The sequence below is a fragment of the Pseudopipra pipra genome, chromosome 3, assembly GCF_036250125.1.
Source record: "Pseudopipra pipra isolate bDixPip1 chromosome 3, bDixPip1.hap1, whole genome shotgun sequence".
Classification (NCBI taxonomy): domain Eukaryota; kingdom Metazoa; phylum Chordata; class Aves; order Passeriformes; family Pipridae; genus Pseudopipra; species Pseudopipra pipra.
The window spans coordinates 26,293,482-26,316,039 of record NC_087551.1 but is presented as its reverse complement, the minus strand read 5'-3'; the positions used below and the strand labels follow the sequence as shown (position 1 = coordinate 26,316,039).

The 22,558-nt window shown below is 35.1% G+C and overlaps 2 protein-coding genes across 7 annotated transcripts in view; one reads left to right on the top strand and one right to left on the bottom strand.

Moving 5' to 3' along the window:
• The window catches only part of ABCG5 (ATP binding cassette subfamily G member 5), a 17,904-nt gene extending 15,516 nt beyond the window's left edge, over positions 1-2,388 (top strand). For 2 of the 3 annotated variants that reach the window (XM_064648370.1, XM_064648371.1), the window contains exon 13: positions 264-2,388. In XM_064648370.1, coding sequence (XP_064504440.1) covers positions 264-460 — 197 coding nt within the window. In that variant the 3' untranslated portion in view covers positions 461-2,388. The remainder of the gene's footprint in view (positions 1-263) is intronic. The other variant, XM_064648372.1, reaches the window with a different exon arrangement.
• Positions 2,026-22,558, bottom strand: DYNC2LI1 (dynein cytoplasmic 2 light intermediate chain 1). Of its 4 annotated transcripts, none has more exons than XM_064648374.1 (13): positions 22,434-22,558; positions 21,427-21,544; positions 20,229-20,263; positions 19,764-19,833; positions 18,688-18,776; positions 16,557-16,743; positions 14,236-14,304; positions 12,809-12,886; positions 11,530-11,606; positions 11,112-11,182; positions 10,585-10,682; positions 9,243-9,371; positions 2,026-2,608 (listed from the first exon to the last, which is right to left on the bottom strand). In XM_064648374.1, the coding sequence occupies exons 1-13, from the start codon at positions 22,445-22,447 to the stop codon at positions 2,543-2,545; spliced, it is 1,101 nt and encodes a 366-aa protein (XP_064504444.1). In that variant the 5' UTR covers positions 22,448-22,558; the 3' UTR covers positions 2,026-2,542. The 4 variants fall into 4 exon arrangements, with proteins under 4 accessions (XP_064504444.1, XP_064504445.1, XP_064504447.1 ...); XM_064648375.1 differs by having other exon boundaries at positions 9,279-9,371; XM_064648377.1 differs by lacking the exon at positions 22,434-22,558 and adding an exon at positions 22,168-22,298.

The following is a 22,558-nucleotide window of genomic DNA, read 5'->3' as shown; positions in this document are numbered from 1 at the left end:
AATCTTTGTTTGGCGTAAACAAAAGACAGAGCTCCCAGTGACCCTTTTTTTCTTCCCTTCAAAAAGTGTGGCATAGATTAACTGCAGAAACATACGGCTTCTCTGTTGTTATTCCAAAGTGCTGACAAATACTGCTGTGGGTATAGTTAATCATTGAAATTACATCAGGGCTGGGTGTATTAAACGCGTGAGATAGATAATGAGGTCTGAGTTTTAATTTTATTGACTTATCTACTAAAGAAACTATTTGTTTCTTTTGACAGGTGGAGCCAACAGTTCCACTGCAAATAATGCTGCATGTATTTTCTCTCAAGGCGTTCAGTTCATTGACAAAAACTTCCCTGGTGCCTTGTCCCGGTTCACAATCGATTTCCTAATACTCTATGCTTTTCTACCGGTACTTGCCATTATAGCAATTCTAAGCTTCAAAATAAGAGAGAGAATTGTTGACAGGCAATAAAAAGGTAGGAGTTCCAACAATGTCTAATGCTACACTTGTAACTCTATTATGGCCAAAGGCTTAAATTATTGGATTTTAGATAGTATTTAAGTGATTACACATTTGTTTCCATCTTGAAAAACAATGTTCTCTTAAGAGTGTGACTGGCTTCCAGATATTGGTATTCCCACTCCTGTCCCAGATCAGCCATAATCAACAGTATTTCATGTTTTAAAGGACTTTTTGAATTTAATTTTGTTAGCTGTTGCTGACAATTTCTTAACAACATAGCAGTGGTGCTCTAATTTTTTTCCTCATTATTTTGGTTTTTAACTATTACCAATAAGCAGAGGGGTACAACTGCTAGTAAATCTCATTTCTAGAATTGTATTTTAAGTCCCATGCTTTGTTTTGATACCATTTTAGGGATTTGTAGAAAGGAAACAAACAAAATACATGTAAAGACAGAATGAAGAGGTCACTCCACTTTAATCTTACACACACTATACAACCAATGAGTGCAGATCTTGTAGCAGTATCAAAGTTACCCAACATGTTTTTGCCTTGTGAATGATGGTAAATCAGTGAAGACAGTTATTTATATCTATTCCTTCTTTCAAGTTCTAAATCTTGTTTTCGAAAGCAGTTTGTGAATTACTAGAAAACAAATTTGTTTAATAAGGTTTTGGTTTTGTTCAATAAAATGTCAATTAACTAGGCAAAAATCATAAAAGTTGTTTGTCAGTTCTTGGAAGCAATGTCATTTTTGTCTTCGGAAATTATTCTTGTGGGCCTCTCAAAATTGAAAGCATAAGAGACACAGAATTCCTACATTTTGTAACTTATTTTCATGTTCAGTGAAGAAATTATTTTTTGCAGAGGGATTGCTAGAGATTTCTTCAAGTATATTCGTATCTTAAAATTCCATAATTACGTAATTAGTTTTATATGATAGTTTTGAGATGAGGCACTTCGTAATGAAGAATTTTAAATCCAATCCTCAAGGTAATGCAATATTTTCACTTAAGTGTGAGGCCAAGATTTTTTTCTAATATCTTTATGTATAACATTCTGAGATACAAAAGTTTTATCAGAAAAACACTTGGTGAAAAAATATGTTAAAAATAACAACTGACATTAAAGAGCTGGAAAGACACCACATTAAAACTAATGTGGTCATGTGGTCTCTCCCATTTTTATGTGCATGTAGGGTTGATCCGGTCTGCCAAGTGACTGTTCAGACATCTACTCTCTGACAAGTCTTGGCTCTCAAGAGACTCCTCTGGCTTTATTCTAGATTGTCTTGTGTATTCTCAAAACACTCAGTCCATCTCATTTTGTCCACGGACAAAAACCATACCTAGTTTACACTAGGATTTCACAAACTTAGGCTGAATGTGAATCCATAACAGCTCCAGCACTAGCCAAATATCTGTCAAATTAATTAGATGACTTCCTAGCATTTGAATATATGACAGAAATGTCCATCTTCTAAACTCTGTGCAAAGTTATTACAACATTTTACTTTCCAAGACATAATTCCTGTATTAAGCTATATGATTTTGAAACAGAGATCTGGATCCAGGTCAAAGAATGTTTTACACTTTATTCTGCCAGGTTTTTATTTATTTATTCAAATACATCAAACAATGAAGCAGGTATTTCTTAAGGTTTGCTTTTGACTTATACATGCAAAGAACTAGAAAAAGATGCCCACCACACTCTACTACAGTTTCATATTTTGGGTGTGAAAACTTGTTTATATTTAAATACATGTTTAGGGCAGAAGTATTTAAAAATAAACCAAATAATGTGTTATAAAATAGGTAGAACTGACTAATGCCAGTCTTTATGTTCAAACCCATCCGTGAGCAATCTAGAATTCTTGTCTCCCCACTTTTTAAAACTGTGCCAGTGCCGAGATTCACAAATTTGGACTGAATGAACAGCTCTTTTTATGAAAAATACTAACAGGGATGCTTAATAAATACTAATTTTGTAGTCTGATAATATGCATTTTCAACTGCATCAGATGAAATTGCTAGTGTAATGTTAAAATAATTTTGTAGACATTGTTAAACTGAAGACACCTACAGCAGCTCATCAATCGGAGTCAAAATCCATTTCTTTCCAGGATTTAGAGGCATTTCTTTTGTACTGTTCAAGTTCCTAAAACAGAAACATAAATACATATTAAACTAATCTTCTCATTACTAAAAACTGCAAAAAATTTAAATTTTTAGTTGGCTAATGTATGTATAAAAACTTTTCAATGTGGAAAAAATGTACTACATTTATATTTAACAAAATTATACTAAAAGTGCTATAAATTTTGTCACGTTTGCTCCCATATAGGGAGAAAGATTTTATTTATTTATGCCTAGATACTTTACAGGAAAGAGAAAATTTTGTCTCTTATCTTAGACATTCAGATTGAGAAACCAGGCTCCCTATGAACATACAGAAATGTAACAATACACGTTTTAAAAAGAGAAACCACAACTACCCATCAGAAACTGCTGTTTCACGCACATTAAGGTGCTGCTGTTTAGTGGATTCCAAGTTAGCATCTGCATGTAAAAATGCAAACCCAGGGTGGTTATTAAAATTATCCATCTTTTAGCTAGATTATTAAAAGCAATCAGAGGCTTAAATTGTGGAGGTATACAGCAAGCAAATTAGGTATGAAAGATGAGGCAGGCTATATTTTGAGGTCAGTGGAGTACTAGCAAGGCAGACAAATGACCTCACTTCAGTCAAATGTTCTACTGGGAACTTTGAAGCCTGTAATAAGAGGTTCTATCAACATTACTAAACAACAGTTTCCTCTGCTGAATTTTATGTAGTGGTGTGTACTGTCAGGAATTATTTCTGAAGTTTTTTTTAAGAAAAAAAATTAATTTAGGAAGCACTACAATTGCTTTTCATTTATTTAAAAGTAAGGCTTGCAACCTATTTACAGGAAGATGATGCTCTAATAAGGTACTGCTAGACCTAGGTGTGTACTGCTTGCAAGACAAGAAAAGTCACCATATTTTATTTAGATCAGAAAAGAGGTGGACATAAACTAGTGATTAGAATAAATGTAGTGCAGACCCTCAAAAGTGGACATGTATTTTATGATTATTATTTTTATTTTAATAGAATAGACGATATTAATATACAGAATTCTATATTTAATAGAGTATTTTAATATGATAGAGGAAGGGAGGTCTTGCTGTAGGTGTGCAGGTACCAGAACTGACAAAAATAACAAAATTCCCACCTGGTGAATTTAATATCAGTATTAACTCTCAATCCAGCACAGAGAGAGGAAGAAGAAAACAAAGGTCAGAGCAACAAACCAATCAATTGTCTTAAGATTGTATGAAAATAATAAATGAAATTTTCTCTCAGGAAGTAACTTTAGCAGCTTTGTCAGCAGTGCAGAGTTTTCAGAAAACAGATGTATGAGCAGTAAGAAGATTTTTAGTTAGTGCACATTCTTCCTGATGCTTGCAGGAGTCTAATTTTACAGGTTTTTAACTCAACAGTTACATTAGAACATACTGTGTCTAGTCTAAATCTAGTAAGTCACATTATTAGATACAACTCCAGTAGTACTGAGCTGTTCTGTGTCTAAGCTGGTCTTTACTCAGTATTTTCACTCCCTTATTATTAATATAAAGCAATTTTGAACTTGGAACATACAGATCTGTTGGAAACTTGCCAACAGTTAGGAATAGAAAGAATACTGTGATATTTTAAGGAGCACATGTAACCTGCTTTATGCTAAGTAAGTAATTTCAATTGTAACAACTTTCTGAAAGGCTTCAGGAAGGGGTAAAATTAGACAATGGAGTTTTACATATAACGACAATACTGTCTGGGGGTCATGTCTACAGGTGTTGGCTAAATAATTAGCCTTACAGACTTATCATCTGACTAAACTATTTCAAGAGAGAGGCAGATAATTTAGCAGAATTTATTTTGCTGTAATTTTAGCTAGCCTAGAAAGCAATTCAGTGTAAAGTCAATTCAAAACAATACAAAAATGCAAATTGTCAAACCACAGCATCTATTAGGACTGTACAGCTTTTCCACTACATACACAAGTACAGAACAAAATTATAAAAATTTGGTTTGGATGTATATCTAGATGAGGCCAACATTTAAACAATGAGCAATGAAAGAAAAAGAAAAATTAATAAAATAGGAGGACATTTACCAAAAAAAAAAATCTTTAATGAATCTCATTGATTCAGGAGGAAAAATGCTGTCAGGAAAGTACACTTTCTTTGTTTATGTGCAAAACAGAAAGTAAAATACATCCTTGTAAGTCAGAAATGTAATGGAAAAATCTTTCAAATACTGTTTCAAGATCACTCCAGAGACCCTCTTGGAAAAGGGCACCTTCCTGCTCTTAAAGTTCTATACTACAAACATAAGCAGAATTGTAGAATATATTGCAATGATGCAATCAGCTAAGAGGTCTTCTCCCCAAAGTGAAAGAAGGTCCTGCAAAAGAATATGTCTTAAAGTACTCCAAAATCTTCATGCTAGCATTATGCCATGTTTGTTTTGTGGGTAGCAAGTGTAGGGGGCAGGGATCAGATTTACGAAGAAATAACAATTGCAATTTAAACGTGCTTTCAGAGTGCTCTGAATGTTTAAACATTATTAGTGCTAGCAACTTATCACAGATATCTCAACACTGGGATAAAGTGGATTTAAATTTTTTTTAAGCCTTAATGCTTCTGTACTTCTGTGTTTCTGTAAATTCTTCATCTGTCAAATGGGGAAGATCACACCTAATCTCATAAAGGGATTGGGAAGAAAGACTTAAATGATGTTTGTGAGGCACTCAGATAAGATAACATTACCACACATTCTCAGAGGAAAAAAAAATTAATACTTTTGTGTTCATTGAAGTGTCTGAATGGCAGGTTGAGAAATAAGGTACATAAAGAATAAGGATGATGAAAAGAAATACTGAACAATTGAGTTGAGACATCAGCAAAATAGTATATGATCATGTAATTAAAGACAATACCATAATGTCTACAAACAAGAAGGAAAAATTAAGATTGTAGGAAAAGCCTTAATTGTTGCATTTCTTCAGTTCTGAGTGACTGATATGACTTTACTTTTCATGCAGCTTCTTACTAGAAGTGCCCTCAATCTGGAACATGGTGCAAATAACCAACTACTGAAATACTGATTAAAAATCTTCAGCACCTGGTGCTCTTTAAGTTGGTTTAAAAATTAAATCTTTTTTACCCGTTTGGACATGCTTTCATGTGAAAAGAAGAAATCTTGTTCTTTGCAGTTGAGTAAACATCCTAAATTACTTTTTCTCCCCATTATGAAGACTAGGACATCTCCTCCTCTGGAGAAAAAGAAAGGTGGTACTGCTTTGTTACCCAAGTAGGTGCCTGTCACACTTCTCTGCCTGGTAACACTGGTCTGACCAAGGAGGTTCCATGTCACAGTATGCAATTTTCTGTTTCATTGAATAAGACTGAAATTGTCTCCTGAAGTTCAGCAATATTTCATGATGTCAAAGTATGTTGAAAAAACCTGGCTCTCATTTTATTGGCCAGTCCAATCCCCATCTCAGACAGATTGCTGCAGATCTGACACAGAGGTGACACTTATCTGAGTGACATGGTTAATGAGGTCCCTCCAAATTTAGGGGAAATAAGACTATTCTTCCTTGTGAGATGGGGTAGAACCTTCTTGAATTCATGCCCTGTTAAAGTCTTAAGAGTTGGAGCCCTGTTCTTTAAGATCTGCTGCCATTACTTCTTGTTAGCTGACACCAAATGGCATCAGGCATCTACTTGTTTTGGAGTGTACTTCAATGGCATGAGGCTTCAGCTAAAACTGGCACCAATCCCTAAGTAATAGCTCTGTGTAACAAGGACCAGTCAGTGTGACCTTTGGGACTGCATGACCTGAGTACCTGTGCAGGCTCTGTAATTCTTCGAGCTCAAGGTTGGCTTTATCAGTTGCATCAATAAATGAAGCTGCAGTCAAATGTCCAGATCAAAAAGGTCCAAGTACCCATTTTGAATCTTAGCAGTGAAGACAGAACAGGAAACAAAGAAAAACCTCCGAAAAGACGTCTTAGAAAACTTACATCTGTGATACAGAGCATTGCCAAAGGAAACAGAGCAGACATCCCCATGTGCCATCTCACTGCTACAAACATTTAGAAGGAACTAAGGAACAAGACTCTCATGCCCCCATAGATGCTAACATATGTAGGTGGTGTATGTGTAGCTCTGATCAACAATATTATTTTAAAAGATCTCACTCTTGTTCAAGTTATGTGTGTATCAAAAATGAAACTAATGTGACCTTAAGGCATCCAAAGCCAAAAAGCTAAGAGGGAATGGAGAGAAATGGATGACAAATTTGCCATGTTCTTTATGGCTGAAGAGTTAAGCAAAAGCTAGACATTAAAGGCCTAGTAACTATGCAAAATGAATGTTTTTCTCGAATCTTGAAAGCCCTGTGCAAAGAGCACAAAATTTCAGTAAATCCTGGAGAGAATCTCCTAGTTAAGAATTACATTAGAAATGTAAATTCCAAAAGGGTCCCTGGTGCTGTATTCTCTCAGGGTTTAACTGTAGAGAATAAAAAGGCAGTAAACAATTGCAACAGCACTATTTGATACAAACCTGTACTATGTATGTCTGTGGGGCAAGAACTAGGAAAAGAATTCTGAAAAGGCATAGTTGAGAAAGAGGGATGTGCTCTATCTTGAAGAAAGGCCTCACAGAGCTTTCCAGAGCAAAAACATTTAGAAAGAGAGTGGCGTGTCTCACAGTCAAATCTGAAAATATTAAGGAGGCAAAATAATCTGGTCTAAAAGAAAACACTGCTGTGGCTGAATTCTGATAAGCTGGACTTTAAACTTATATGGCCAAAAAGCATCTCAGATAAATACTTGCTGACAACGAGTACCTGGGAGTCAGCTGGATACTTTCTCAATTCTGTACTTTTCTGAAAAAAAACTTTTTTCTAATTTTATCCTCGAGAATTCAACCTTTTACTCTGCTGGAATTCAGGTGAACCCTTCAACCAAGGTAACAAAGTTGGAAATTACTTATTTAAGTTTTGTATTGCCACAGTTATCTATAAATCTGTTACAGTATTATTGAGCAATCCTGACCGAATCAGTCAGGTGTGCTGGTTCTACTATCAGACACAGTGACAGGGCTGCATTTTGTTTCTGTTGCTGGTTTTGTGTTTATTTTTCTTTTAAAGCTTATCTTTGAGATAAACAAGCAAACTGGTTATCATCTAGAGTCCAAAGTAACATTAATTAACCAAATGTAACCGAGAGAAATGATAACATGAAAACATTCACTGTTATCACGTGAAACTTTAATTTTGCGTTATGTCCCATGATTTCATTAGTAACATGTTGCATATTAAACATCTTAATATACTGTTCCTCCTACAACAAATACCATGGGACTATATAAAAAATGTCAGACTTATGATGCATTTAAAATGTTGCTTTAAATACAGGATTTTTGTGCCACTTTTCATTTAACTGGGAAACAGACACTTCAAAAAACACTGCAACTAGAGAGTTCTTTTCTTTTAGATTATATTTCTATCTTGGTGCATTTCAAATTCTTGGAGTATAAAACATTTTAATAATGTGCAAATAATCTTGTAAAAATTGAACTTCATGATAGAGAAACATAGGAAATAGCTGCAGATAATAAAAGTAATTTTCTCTTTAATGCTCAAAGTACTTGTCTTAGTCCAACTAAAAGAAGCTACACTGGTTTGCAATGCCCTTGAACAGATTAAGATTCTAAAAGCCAGTCTCTTTTGTTTAAAACCAGAAAATTAATAATTTCCTGTATGATTTAATCAATGCATACCAGTATCTTCTTTTGCAAGACATTATTATCTAAAAATAACAAACCTACTACACCATAGAGCTATTTTCAGATATGTAGACATATACTAAGTATGAGATTGTATTATAAATTCCAAAGGAAGCATGCTTTACAGATTTTAATGATTTTTTAGACTGCACTTGATGTAATGGAAATTCAGAACTGATGCCTACATTAACAGGATATTACAGGTAATGTGCAAGTTCAAAGGCTGCAGAAGATTCTTGAAATTGCTTTATTCTTTGGATAAATCTTAGATTGATTTTAACAGACCTGTACCTGTGATATCAATGAAGACTATTTCACACAGTACTGCTACTCAGGTGTTGTTATATACTGATGCCTATAAGGCAATGTTTTAACCTTCATGTAGTTTGCCACAGAATTTTTCTATAAAAGTAATTCACTACTAATCTAGAGAAATGCAGAAATACTTCAAAATTAATAAGAAAAAATAAAAGACCCTGTCCCCACTAAAGATCTTCTAGAATTCAGAGATTAAACCATGTGGTTAACAGAAACAAAAAAAAAGTAAACAGTCCCTACCCCAGACCTTGATATTGCTTCCTAGACTTTCTGTTAGTTAACACCCAAATGAGAGTACAGGGTGAAAAAATGAAGAAATAACTGCCAAGAAAACTTCAAAGTTTTGCTTCAATATTGTTTTAGTGAAGTAATTCTGGAAAACAGAGGGAAAATTTGAATTATTAATTTCTAAAGAAACTCAAAGCCAAAACTTTGAGATCTGACAATGCTCTACCAGCTTAATATCTACCAATGGAAAAAAACCCAAACACACAACCTAAGGTGAAATCTAAAGCTGAAGTTATTTAAAGGCAAAAAGGGGAGTACAAATATATTCTACAATTAGTTCAGCAATGCTGGTGGTTCTGGAATACCTGACTGTGAACAGCAGTTGGAGAATTACCACACACCTGGTTTTTCTGAGCTCTCATGACATCAACTTCATACTCAGCGTACTGTATATCCTGTGCAGGGTCCTTGGTATCTTGTAAATCACAGGAACTCTAAAAGAAGAAAAGACAACAACCCAAATGATAGAATTTATCTTCTGTTCTTTTAATAAGAAAATGCCACACTGTAGATCTAATGGAAGTACTTGCTTTTAATATGAATATATTAAAAGCTTGCATTTATGGACGAATTTTGTGCTATAGGACACAGATTAGTTAAAAGAGCTCTTCTATTAGTAAAATGATGAGAAAATAATAGTGCAGCTAGATCTTAAAGGAAAGAAAATATACTTATTTGGTAGTTGTTTATTACTCTTGAACCTCAAAATGAAAATATCTTTTCTGGCCCATGACATTTGGGCATAGTTGAGGTTGCTCTTGCTAAAGTACTTAATATTCATGAATAGAACTTTGTTCTGGTTATCAGAAGCCTTATGTCAATAGCTGAGAAATTGATTACTGTCTTTTTGCCAAATATCTGAATTTTCATTTACTAACCTTGAGGCAACTATAATACCAAAGAAGCAAATACACTAATAGAAAGAAACACTATCTAATCTATCAAATAAAGAGGGTTTTTTTTTTTTTAATGTTGTCCTGCACATTTCTCCTTATTTATAACAAATGGAAAATAGCAAGAAGGCAATCATAGCAATGATGGAATAAAATAAAGCAGAATTATACTTCTTAGATGAGGCAATGGACAAAGAAATTTCCAATGCATAAAAACAGCTTTAATGTTTCAAGCATACTTTGGAACCGAAACAGAAGACTGGGAATCTATTTGGCAAATCTTTAAATCTTTAATTAGACTGACACACCCAATGAACACTGATGGAACTTGCAAGGTGAGAAGTGTATTCATTTCTCCAGCTGTTTCAGGAGGAGTTCAGATATTACTGGGGGAGAAAAGATGTTTGTTTACTGTGTTTTTAAAGGCTATGAGGAAAAACCACGTGAACAATAACTGTTCTGTATAGTTTCTGAAAAGTAAAGTTTAGTCTTTATCTTATTTGGGCATCTTATACGGAGAATGGCATCTTTCCTAACTACTAAATGTAGGGAGCTGATTGAAGATGTAGAAGCTCTTAATCAAAGGATCACTGCATACAAATCTGTATGTTTTAAAAATGTATTAATTAAAGGGAACTGCTGAGTGAGACTGAAATTCCAGTCATTGGACTCAAAAGACAAAAAAATCAGTAGGGATATTACTACTATTCTGTAAAAAAAGCAGATGTGCATCTGGCATGTAATAAATACCTACCTTGGGAGGAAATGTTTTCTCAAATACTTTTTTCCACAGTTCCAAAGGTGTGTTTGCACGCATCTTTCCAATATCACTATCCGAGGCAGGTGGTGGTCCTAAGGATTCCAGCACAACGTAAGACAAGTATGTTGTCATAACAGCATAAAATATAAAACAATTTTGCATAATGATCCATCTAATTTAGTATTTTATCTTCTACAGTGACAAGATGCAACAAATTTGAAAAAAAACACATTGATCTCCTACCATGAAATGGGCTGAGAGGCATTGTATATTGTATTTTCTTTTAGATCTAAGCTTAGTGGTACTTTAGTATTCGACCTAGTCCTGATACTTTATTAAGCTACCTAAAAAACCTGTACAAATAATTCTCAATAATATACTGAATCATGATTTTAAAATTTATAAGCCATTTCCTTCAATAACTGATAATGATGTGCTATGATTAATTTATCTGCTTAAAATGTTTTTCTCATTTTCAAAACAATTAAGCAACAAAGACAATGAACAGGGAATATCCTAACCTATTTGGCTCAGCGAATCCAGGCCTGCTGGTATAAACAGAGGTTTGCTGGGATCCACGGATACAGATTTGCTAAACAGAAAAAAAGGAAGTGTATCAAGTAAGCATTTAGCAATCAATGAAAAATTACATTATTCTAGCCAAGACTAGAGTCTTACTGGGCTTTGCATACAAATACGTGTAAATAAAAAAGTACTCAATTCCAGTGGTAACCAATTCATCGCTCTGGGGATCGCAAACAAAGGAGTAATCACTGTCCTGTGCAAACACAGGCAGTTGAGTAACAGGACTCCAAGTCCATGGGCAAGAACCTTTCAGAGATCATATTTAAGAAAAAAAAAGTTTTGATGATTAAAATATTTTTATTAAGTAATTTTAGACTCTAGGCAAGACATTGAATAGTTGAACAATAATGTTACCTTTTATCATAGCCAAATGCCAAGTGATTAATAAGAACACGGGCTTTCAGCAGCAGAGCCTCAGATTTACTGGTAAACTAAATGAATCAGAAAACAAAATACACATTATAACCTTCCATCATAGAAATATTAAATTATGCCATCTACGGAGAGGATGGAGCCTTGCTAATTCCTGACCTCAATAAATTTGGTATATGTTCACTGAATTTACTAGAATCTCACCCTCCCTTTCCAAAATATGAGTGTATTTGTTACTGAATATATTGATCAAGAAAGATTAAATGAACAATAGTATAAAGATTAAAGACTGAATTTTAAATTCCTGATTCAAAATCTTTTGTCCAAGACTAATGAGTTATTAAGATTTTAAATTAGATTAAAAACTATCCAGAATACCATAAACATTTAGAAAGGTAATGAATAACTATATAATTGTTCTCACATCATAAAAGCAGCTTCAAAGTGGCAGAATGGCACAGATTTATCAGAAAGCAGTTCTCAGAATATATTCCCAAACAACATGCTTATTCCCGTCTAAGGGCTCTTGTATCCTAATAGATTCATGTCTTTGGGAAAGAAGTCAGATCCCTACTGTGGAAAATTAATTTTCTCCCATTCATTTCAATGAGAATCAGGATTTTGCAACCAAAGAGTTTTAGGATTCTAGTTTTTATTTAATTACAGTAATGCTTAAATACTTTAAAAAAATAATCAAGACAGTTATATTCTCAGTTAACAACAGACAAATTCATGTGTTTACATGGATGCAAAAGGATGTGCTGTGATTATAAGAATTTAAAGCAAGCATAAGTTGTTTTGCTAATCACTAAGCTACTATTAAATATGATTTATTTCATAAATGACAGTTGATACAATTAGACCCATCTTCTGATGCAGAGTGGGCCCAGGAGGCAGCGTTTTTGGACTGTGAATCTCAGCATGCATGTTTCTGCCTTAACAATCACTTTTGCCCATCCTCCTTTCGTGTACCAAAAATAAATTTGCCAAATACACAGTAAACTCAAGACAGTAACTAAGTTGGCTAACAGATAACTATTAGCTTGTATATGTGTAGCTTGTTTATTCACAAAGCATGTCCATCCATCCCCTGTCAATAGCTGTACCTCATTAACAGGTAGCCTTACGAAGAAAGGTACTGTAAAACCAATTAAATCCCATTTGCTCTGGAAGTTTTACATTTGTATTTTTTTAAACATTGTTTTATAACAGAAATACTGTTCATCTTCTCTATGCTTAAATAGAAAGTGAATATACACACCACTAATGATGCTCCATAATAATGTGAAACAAATCGAAGTGTCTTGCTTATTATTTTCCTCATTTCAGAGTCAAACTCCTGAAAAAGTTGATATTGGAACATATATGTAAGAAACAAACCCCAAAATATTACAGTTAGAACTTTTCTTTTTTTTTTTTTTTGTATAAACTGCAAAGCATTTAGTCTACAATATATGAGGCTTTCAGCTGTCAGCATAATTATATCTTAAGACAGAATCAGTAACAGCCTACTCTGAAAAGAAATGTCACAATTTCCCTTTGTTTCTTTTTTACAGAGGGAGCCTAATTCAGGCGATATGTTAGTCCAGAAAAAGTTTCTTAATTGGGAATGTGTATACAATTTTCAGTTACTTTGATTTTGCTTTAAATTTTTAGAAGTAGAAATCCTGCCTACTGTAAGAATAAGGATTTTTTCCTTTTGTGAAAATATTTAAGTAAATCTTTGGGTATATGCTCTCTAAAGTCTAATACCTGCCAGACTTGAAAGGTGCATAAAAATATCTTTTCATCAATGTTTCTTTAATATAAGATCATACAGATGGCCTTCTCTGGATAAAGTGGGTGAAAACATGGTCCAAATGAAGCCTGCAGGAGTCTGTCCATAGACTCCAAAGGAACTAGGTTTTTAAGTTGTGCTTATTACATGAGAGTCACTGACTTTTAAAGAGGTCATGGCTCAGCATAAAGCTTTGGTATGAGACAAGGCAAGTCCCTTATTAATAAAGAATTAAGTAACTCCAAGAGTCAGCCAGGTTTCATGCACTATGCAGTCATCCAGAGAAGCACAGGCTGCCAGCATGACTCCTGAAAATCCAACATACTGTCCTAGCTTCTCACGATCAAGTGCCGTGAGTATGCATTTGTTTGGATTTTTTACATTCTGGGAGAGAATCCAGCAGTACTGTGACATTTTTTTTCCTCTCCCCTCTCCCTTGTCTCTAAAAGCTTAAAAAGTACTTTAAAAGAAGTTCCAGACCAAAATGATAGTTTACTGTTTGTGCTGCCACAATGAGCAAAAGATCTGATCAGCTGACTTGAGAGACACCCCTCTTTCACTGCCATATACTTAGAGGTGCTGTGAGAAGGGACAAATGGAGCTGGATTTCTCTCATTACAAAAGTAAGTCATCAACATGCTGTTTTCTTGCTTCCCTCTTTGGTCTGCAGCCACTTGTGTCTCAACATTTTCCAAGTACATCTCAAAAATCATCAGTTTGGGGGTGTTTTGTGAAGGAATGACAGTATGCCTTCCTTAATGCTCTTGGATGGAAATATTTTTTTTTGTGGTAGAACACTGATTGGCCATACTTTTATTCAAAAGATTACTATTATCTTAGTGAAATTTTAGGGTATAAAATATGTACTGGGAATATTTTAATTATTTAAAATGTATTTAAGTATTACTTACGTGAAAAATATCATATTTGCTTCCAATTATCACCAAGGGTATTGGAAAAGGGTCAACTAACTCATAATCCTATTAAAAATATACAGGACAGTTAAGCAATGTAAACAAACTGAAGAAGATTACAACTGTTAAAACAACTGAAATAGGTTAAAATTAATTCACAGAAGACAAGGTTTTAAAACCCTAAAGTTGATGAATAAACTTTAATGCAATATCCATACCATGTTCTACAATTTTCCCATTTTCTTCATAAATGGTCAGGAAATGATCCTTGTGAGCAGTCAGAACTCTTACTGGCATAAAAGGGCTCTTACACTATATACTCTAGCTCCAACGTTAGATGGGAAGGGAAGAGAGGAAAAACTTCATGAATTCCAGCCAGACTGGATTACTAGAAATGGCTTTTTGACACATTCCTTGCATAATATATAAAGGAATACAGACAAAATCTCAAGAAAAATAAGTGGAATGATTTGTATGTGTCACACATTTTTCCTTCCTACATCATGTTTTCAAAACTCTTAAAAAATATTTAATGTTTTCCTGTAGTCCATATGAAGTGAGATAATCCCCTCATGTGTTCATGCAATTATTTATTTATGCTGCTTTGGTTGCAGCAGAGTGGAAAAGAGATGTGTTGTAGCAGAGGTTGGCCTGTTATCTTCTAAAACCAGTTATTTTGCATACAGGTTAAATGACAGTCAGGATGTTGAAAAGAAGCTGAACATACTGAAAATCCTCTTCTTGGAGAGGAAAAATAATGGCTTCACTCATACACTGTGAAGGCAAGAGCTTTGAGCAAAATTATTGTAACTTAAAACTGAGTATATAGAATACAGAACTGAAAAGAATAGTTTTAGTTTCTTAACTAAATGGAGAAATTGAGATAATGTCAGAAACATTAAAACAAGCATCTTTTGACTGTGGAATTAATTTCTGACTATGGAGTACTCTAGGTACATCCAGCCTGTTTAAACAAAGTATGCAACTGATATGTTTTATCATTGTAGCCAGTAATTCTTCAGCCAAGCCAATGGAATATATCTAATCCTTAAAAATATAATCTAAGAATTTCATTGATTCCCATTTATCATAAAAATATGTTTAGCTATAAAAAGGCAAATAAAAACCTGCATAAACTGTCATTTAATGTGACTATAAAACTCAGTATTTTCTCCCAGAAAACTGACACAATTTTTCCTTGAACAATGATGAAAGTAAAAAGAGAACCAAGGAGTAACATAAAATTTTATTTGCATTGTTTTTGATAGTGAAAGATAAATAGAAATTCTAGTTTAGAAGGTATAATTGTGTTCCCTACAGGGCAAGAATAACAATTCTCTTCTTAACAATCAATGGCATTATTATTTTTACTTTATTTCAATAAGCTTGCAGTTTTCTGAGATGTATACCTCTATATGTAAACTTGACACTGTGGTCATGATTTATTGCCAAATGTGGTTGTAGGTATTTTGTTTTTGTGTATTACCTTTTCTAAAAGTAAAAAACAAAATCATAATCCAGATCTCAAACCCTATACTCTAAATCTGAGTGTTGCATATGTTGCTTTCCCATAAATTTTGAGTTACTTTTAAATTTCTGGGCTTTATATGCATTTGCTGTATTAAAGCATTTTACAGAAGGTACAGTAACTAGATTTACATGCCAAGTCTTTGAATTGTTGAATACTTATTTATGCATTATATACACACAACATTTGCAGAGGTTTAATGCACATGACTTTTCAATTCTATTGCGCATAATCTAGTTTAGCTTTTCCAGAGATTTAGTTAGCAATTATGTTTAAAGGACTGATGTTAACATTTCTGAAACTTTATAATTTAATTAGTTGTCAGATTATCAAAAGGCATTGAGTTTGTGATAGACATTTAAATAAATGCAAAGTATATAGTCATGTTGATGGCTGTTATAACTATATTCTTTGCTTAAATTTGTACCTTCAGCTAGTCTCTTGCTAGATGACTTTTGTACATTCTAGTTTTCATCTTCATTTTAAAAAGATGAGGGGGAAAAAAAAGCAAACTGCTACTCTAAAACTATTTCTTTTGATTGGTGTAACATGCCATAACAATCACATTAGATATCTAACAAAAAGATATAAGAAACCTTCTTTCCTTGTTTCTGCTCTTATTGAATTTTTATTAAATTGCTATAATTTTCCAGTGAACAGGTTCATCTACATCAAATGGATTTTCAGTCATGCATAAAAATCTAAAAGAGTTGTTTATGATTTTCAAAAGCATTATCTTTAACTGTATAAAGGCCTGTGACATCTGGAGAAAATATTAGAAGTAACTTACTGGGTGATCCCTCTGCAGATTGTTCCGCATCTTCTGTTTAAGTTCAGCAGCTACTTCAGGATTTGTACTTTCTAGTTTGGCTAAAATTTTGTTCACATGGTTCCTGGTGACCTGCAGAAGGTTCTCCATAGTAGTCCAGAGTTCATTAGGCTTGGACAGATCCAGTACAAGAACTACAGCAAAGGATCTATTAAAAAGGCATTATTTGGTCACACATTCAGTGCACGAGGCAATCAACATCTTCATATAAAACTGTACTGTACTACAAATGTGAACAAACAAATGCCAAGAGAGAATTAAATGTGACAGCAAAGGAAGATGGCTTCAAAGGATACTCTGCACTCTGAAGAAACCTCTCCCTTGTCTCTTTTTCAGAACTACTATTTTGGCAACTTTCCATCATCGTAGGGGGATTGCATGTATCAAACATTCTTTCAAAGCAGTAAAATATGCAAATATCCTCAGCCCATTTAGCTCCTTCTTCCTGTATGACCAGGCATTTATACTGTCATGTATCCCTGCCATCTCATAAACTCTACAATCCCAGATGAAGCAATGTTAGCAAATAGTTAGGATCTTTCCTAACTATTAATATATTGGAAAGTTCTCTACTTTCATTATTTTTTTGTAATATGAAAGGGAAATGAGAAATGTTTTATATCTGATCTCCTTTTCTTCCAAAACCCTGGTCCCCAAAACACTAACTGCATTAAAGTGCAACTGTAAAGAACATCACAAATGCAGTCACTTGAATGGATGCAATCATTCTGTCACATTCCGGCCTGACTTGAAAAAGGGGATTCCAGACCAGAGTGGTATTAGAAAGGCTACAAAGCAAAGTGAATGTCCAATTTCACTTTAAAATGCTGTGGGTGGAAAAAAATCTGGTGAAAAATCTCGTGATGAAACTAGGTCCAGTTCATGGAACTTTTCAATAAGCAAATTGCTTGACTACAGAGAGATGAGAAAGCCAGTGAAAAGCAGTTATACTTAAGTTGAAATGGTAGAATTTTTTTACTAACATGTTAAAGTATTGCCTTATGAACAGAGGTTCATTGTTCTTACAGAATGTTGCTATCCCACCAAAGAATCTTGAGATTATTCACGTCAGTAAAAAGGGAAGAAAAGACTGATGGAGGTGAAGATCAGTTAATTTAACTTACAAGGGCTGAAAAATTATCGTTAATTTTTTCTCTCCCAAGCTCTCTAGAAACAAAGAGCTTCACATGCCATGTTTTATTTTTATTCTGTCAGCAAATAATGGCATTATTTCAGTAGTCAAAACAGTAGCAAATGTACTTGATAAAAACGGTATCCCTCCTTTTCTTTTCCCCACAGAAGTTAAAGCTCACTACCAAGGAAATAAAGCAATGCATCATAATACAAAACTTATCTTTTGATCCTTTTCTCCCCTTCCTTTAAACTCCATCTTCCCTAATCAAAACCCCTATAAAACCCACTCCCTAACCCTCTCATTTCTTCACGCAACTTTTCATGCATTTCTTCTTCCTTTGCTATACTATTACTTTAATGGATTTTTCTCACTCCATTCTCTTAATCTGATCTAAATTCCTGTTTCCTTTAGTTTTCAAATAAGTTCAATAGCTCTAGTCCCTCTTGGAAACATCATCTCTCTATTACTTGATCTTCTCATTAGATGGTCATTTCCAAAACATCCAGAGACTTTTTTGGTCACAATTTTTTGCCTTGTTTTTCACCCTAAAATACTGTCCCTCACAGAAAGAGCATCTATGTTTGCATGCAGAAGTAGGAAGCAAGATTGTATTTTTCACATATCCCCAAGTTGCTTTTTCTGCTCTTTTACCGAGCATAAAGATATTATGTCTTCTCTTTTTCTGTGTGTTTTGTTCTATGTGCTTAAGGCCAACCTACTTCTTCCATGTTACCACTTTTTTTTTTTTTTGTTGAGATTACTGCGAACTTGGTTTATTAGCAGAAAAGTACGAAAAGGAAGATCAAAGTATCAGTGGTACTACAGTGATTTTTAGAAAAAATCACAAATGTTCTCTCTTACATTTTGAAAGAGATTTTCACAATAAAAGGTCTAGAGATTTACTTATGTTTGAAGGAAAGCTGAAATTAACTCTGGAATTGTAATATTTACACTCACCTTATGTTGTGGCTAGTGATTGGTATTCGAATGAGTTCCAGTAATGAGGTTCCACCACCTAGTTCCCAAAAATGAGCTATATCTTTAGGCTGTAAAAGAGTCTCTTTATGTTAGAAATGTGTGCTTCCATGCAATACCAAGGAAAAATCTTTATCTGGTAAACAGGCTTTTCATGCAAGTGACTCAGAACAAGAACACACTTCATTAGAATTTTCTAAAACCAAAACCAAATACAAAATTCCCCACGTTCAAGTAATCCCATATAACACTCAGGAAAAACTCCTGGCATGCCTATGACTATCTTGATAAATGGCTATTGTAAAGTAAAAAAATAAGGAAGCAGCATGAGTATTGATAAATGTTTTAAAAAAATAAATCAGGTTCTCTTTACTTTCTTTTTGTTTATTGCAGCTCAAGACTAATGTTTTTTGAGAAGTTTGCAACTGGAAAAGTAATGAACCTGTACCTTTGGATTCACTTTCTGGGAAAAGCTTTAAGTGATTTTTATCTTTCAGAGTCAGGTTTTCCACTCCCCACTTCAGCAACTGAAACAGCAATTCCCTGCAGCAACAGTTATTGCTGCTCAGCAGTGTTGTGCTGTGGTGGGAATGGGTTCACTATTTCCATTAATATAATCTGCAGTGCAAAGTTTAGTGATGTGGAGACATAACCCAAAAACTTAATTATTATTTAACGTCCTCTAAGATGACTGTTTCTCTCACATCATTGGTTTGTGCTCATTTTGCACGTTAAAGACAAAGCTAAAGGCATACATACTATGTTGCAATGGGAAAATAAAAGCACTCAAACACAAGTTTTTATAGATGAATTTGATTGCTTTGTGTTATAATTTGGTCTCTGATCTACTGTATTTTAGTGAGGGGGAAAAAACATATTACTGATTAAAATTCAGAATTAAACTAGCTAAATAAAATTATATTAAATTCCTTTTTGTTTCACAGACAATAAGCTAAAACCTCTAAGATACCTTTATATAAAAATAAAACATACTATTTTATGCATATGTATATAGATATGTATGTATATATGGTAAATTATACTTTCTGAATACTCACTGCATTATGTCTCCTTGCCCTTCTTCCAAAGGTATATTCCAAGGCTAATGTTGGCTTTGGAGTCTCTTCCCTATGCAAGGAAAAATAACTTCATTTTGTCAAGATCCTCTAAATAAAGGAAGTTAATTCTACAGTTACCAAATTACATTTCTCAGTTAGTTTAGGATTTGGCTTAGAGACAGCAGTACAGCGAGGACACTTCAGGACAGAAGCTCTCAGGTACTGAAGACAGGAGAAGCAGCAGCACCAATCTGAAGAGATGGGCCATTTCAGCTCTCTAATACTGGAGGAGAAGGACTGAAAGGGTCAGATGACAGGTAGTAAAGAAGGGAAATAAACTCATTCATAAGTGACCAACCAGCTACATTATGAATTATGCATACATTATGAATTATCACACAATATAACTGCTAAGTAAAATTCTAATCTACAGGTGAAAACTGCTTTTGAATATTTGACACATACCTCTCAAGACACCTCAATATAATAGTGGTCTTTCCCTGGAAATTAAAAGCAAAGAAGAACGCTACTGTACTATCAGTAAAGCATAAAAGTTGTATCACTAAATCAAGTTATTTAACATTCCAGTAATAAAGTACCAGAAAATTGCAAATGCATGTAATTGTCTGTAGTCTTATAGTGGAAACTTAACTCCAACTTTCAGTCAGAATCAAATTATACTACCATTATTATAATTATAAACTAATAGAGATGACAAATACAGAAATAGGAACAGTGTACTTAAAATTAGACACTAGTGATCAGTTTGACCAACTCTTTTAAACTGTTTAACAGTTTTTAATTATAAATAACACATTTATGTAATGTGTGATTTCCACTGGAATTAATGATTACTGATGAGATGGAAACAAAAAGACTGCTTAAAATACAAATAAAGAACAGAAAAATACGTCTTTACTTTGTTAAAATTCAGACACTGACTAGCACACCACACTGAAGGGGCTAGCACTTCTACAGTTAACTCCTGTGTCACTTCCCATCTCAAAAATCAGTGAATTTCAGGTATATATGAAAAATCATTGTATTTTCTCTGAAAAAGGTATTTTAAAAATTGCTGACTAAGAGATTGCACATATACCAGGCCTTCTTAAAAAATATGACTCAGTTCATCAAAAAGGCAGATATTTCTTGGCTAACTTTACAAACAAATGCTAACAGAAGAAAAATATGAAATTACCAGTGACCAACTTATTGGACACTTACGGGGCAATGAGTTAAAACAACCTCAGGTATATGGAATCCTGAGTTTGCAATCAGTGATACAGCACGTTCAAATACATAATACAGACCCAATTCATTGTGGCATATCAAGGCCTTGATCTACAACAAATCTGGTATCAATGCACTTAAATTGGATTGTTACCAGTTAAACCTTTACAAGGGAAAACAATTAAAGAGGGTTATTTTTGGCAGTTACTTTAAAAAAATAATGAAGCCAAACCTCAAAGAATCAGCATATCACTGATAATCCTAACCATAAACTTGAATTCACACTGTGTGGAATGCCCACTCTTTGCAGAATGAGACCATGACATATTCTGTCTTTAAAGTTAAGTCAACCTTAACATCTGAAAATACCAGATATTTTCCCTGACACAAACTATGTTTGAAAGGTGTATGATTGTACAGTATTTAGCATTACCCCATTTTTGTTTCCCATAAATAATATTGATTTTTCCCAAACTTCCCCCTGCTTGACATCATCATCAAGGGTTTCTCTCTTCTCCACTTCAGCTATAGCAAGATCCCACAAAGTATCACTAGTTGGAAAAAAAATAAGAGGAGAATAATTAGAGAAAAACCATGGACCATAATTCCTGAAAATATCTAAATGAAGGTTATTGTGGTGTATATTATTATTGTGATTATTTCACATCACATGCCCTCTGCTTGTCGCAGCACTTTTAACCAAACAGGGTTAAGTAACATTCCTCAGGTAACCCCAGCTGCCATTTGTGGCACACACAGAGCAAACACCAGCTCTGCGGCGGGAGGCTTTGAGTACTTTTAATCACAGAATCAATTAGCTTGAAATAGAACTCTCAGATTGAGTCCAACCTGTGTTCGAACACCACCCTGTCAGCTAGACCATGGCACCAAGTGCCGCGTCCAGACTTTCTTTAAACACCTCCAGGGACGGTCACTCCGCCGCCTTCCTGGGCAGCCCATTCCGGTATCTGACACCTTTAAAAGGTTTTCTATCAACTCAGGCTTTCCGCAGGACCTGCAGGAGGCTGGCAGCCTCTGGAGGCGGCAGCTCCCCGACGCCGGCCCCGGAGGAGCCGGGCACGGCTCGGCGGGCTCGGGAGGGCTCCGGACCCGCGCTCGGTGTCCCGGGAAGCTGCTGCTCGGGGCCACGAAGGCTCCCCGTTCTCAGGCTCACCCGTGGTCACCTGCGGATCCCTTCTATGTGGGGTCCCTTACAGCGGCAACCGGCCAAGGGCCGGGCGCGCCGCCTCCTGCCCCGAGCCCCGCTCGCTTTCGGGGCAGAGGCCGGAACGGCCCGTTTTAAGCCCGCCTCCCTCCTTCCCTCTCTCCCTCCCTCCCTCTCTCTCTGTTCCAGGCTGTGCTCCCCGGCCTCCTGCTCCTTCTCCCCACGGCAGCGGGAGCGACCCCCCGACACCGAGCCCGGGCAGGGCTCCCCAGTACCTGGGCTTGGGCATCGCTCGGCGGGCAGCGGGCCCGGCTCCCCGTGTCCATGGGAACCGCGCCGGGAGCGCCGGGAGCTGTAGTTCCGCGGGGACGGGGCAGCTCCCGCCCCGCCTCCGGCCCGG

What these genes read in the sequence shown, in the direction of transcription:
- DYNC2LI1 (XM_064648374.1), bottom strand. An exon ending in GCATTTGGCTATGATAAAAG is followed by an intron (nt 11,183 to 11,529) that starts GTAACATTATTG and finishes TTTTCTGTTTAG; the next exon opens with CAAATCTGTATCCGTGGATC. An exon ending in AGAAAACATTTCCTCCCAAG is followed by an intron (nt 9,372 to 10,584) that starts GTAGGTATTTAT and finishes TTCTTCTTTTAG; the next exon opens with AGTTCCTGTGATTTACAAGA.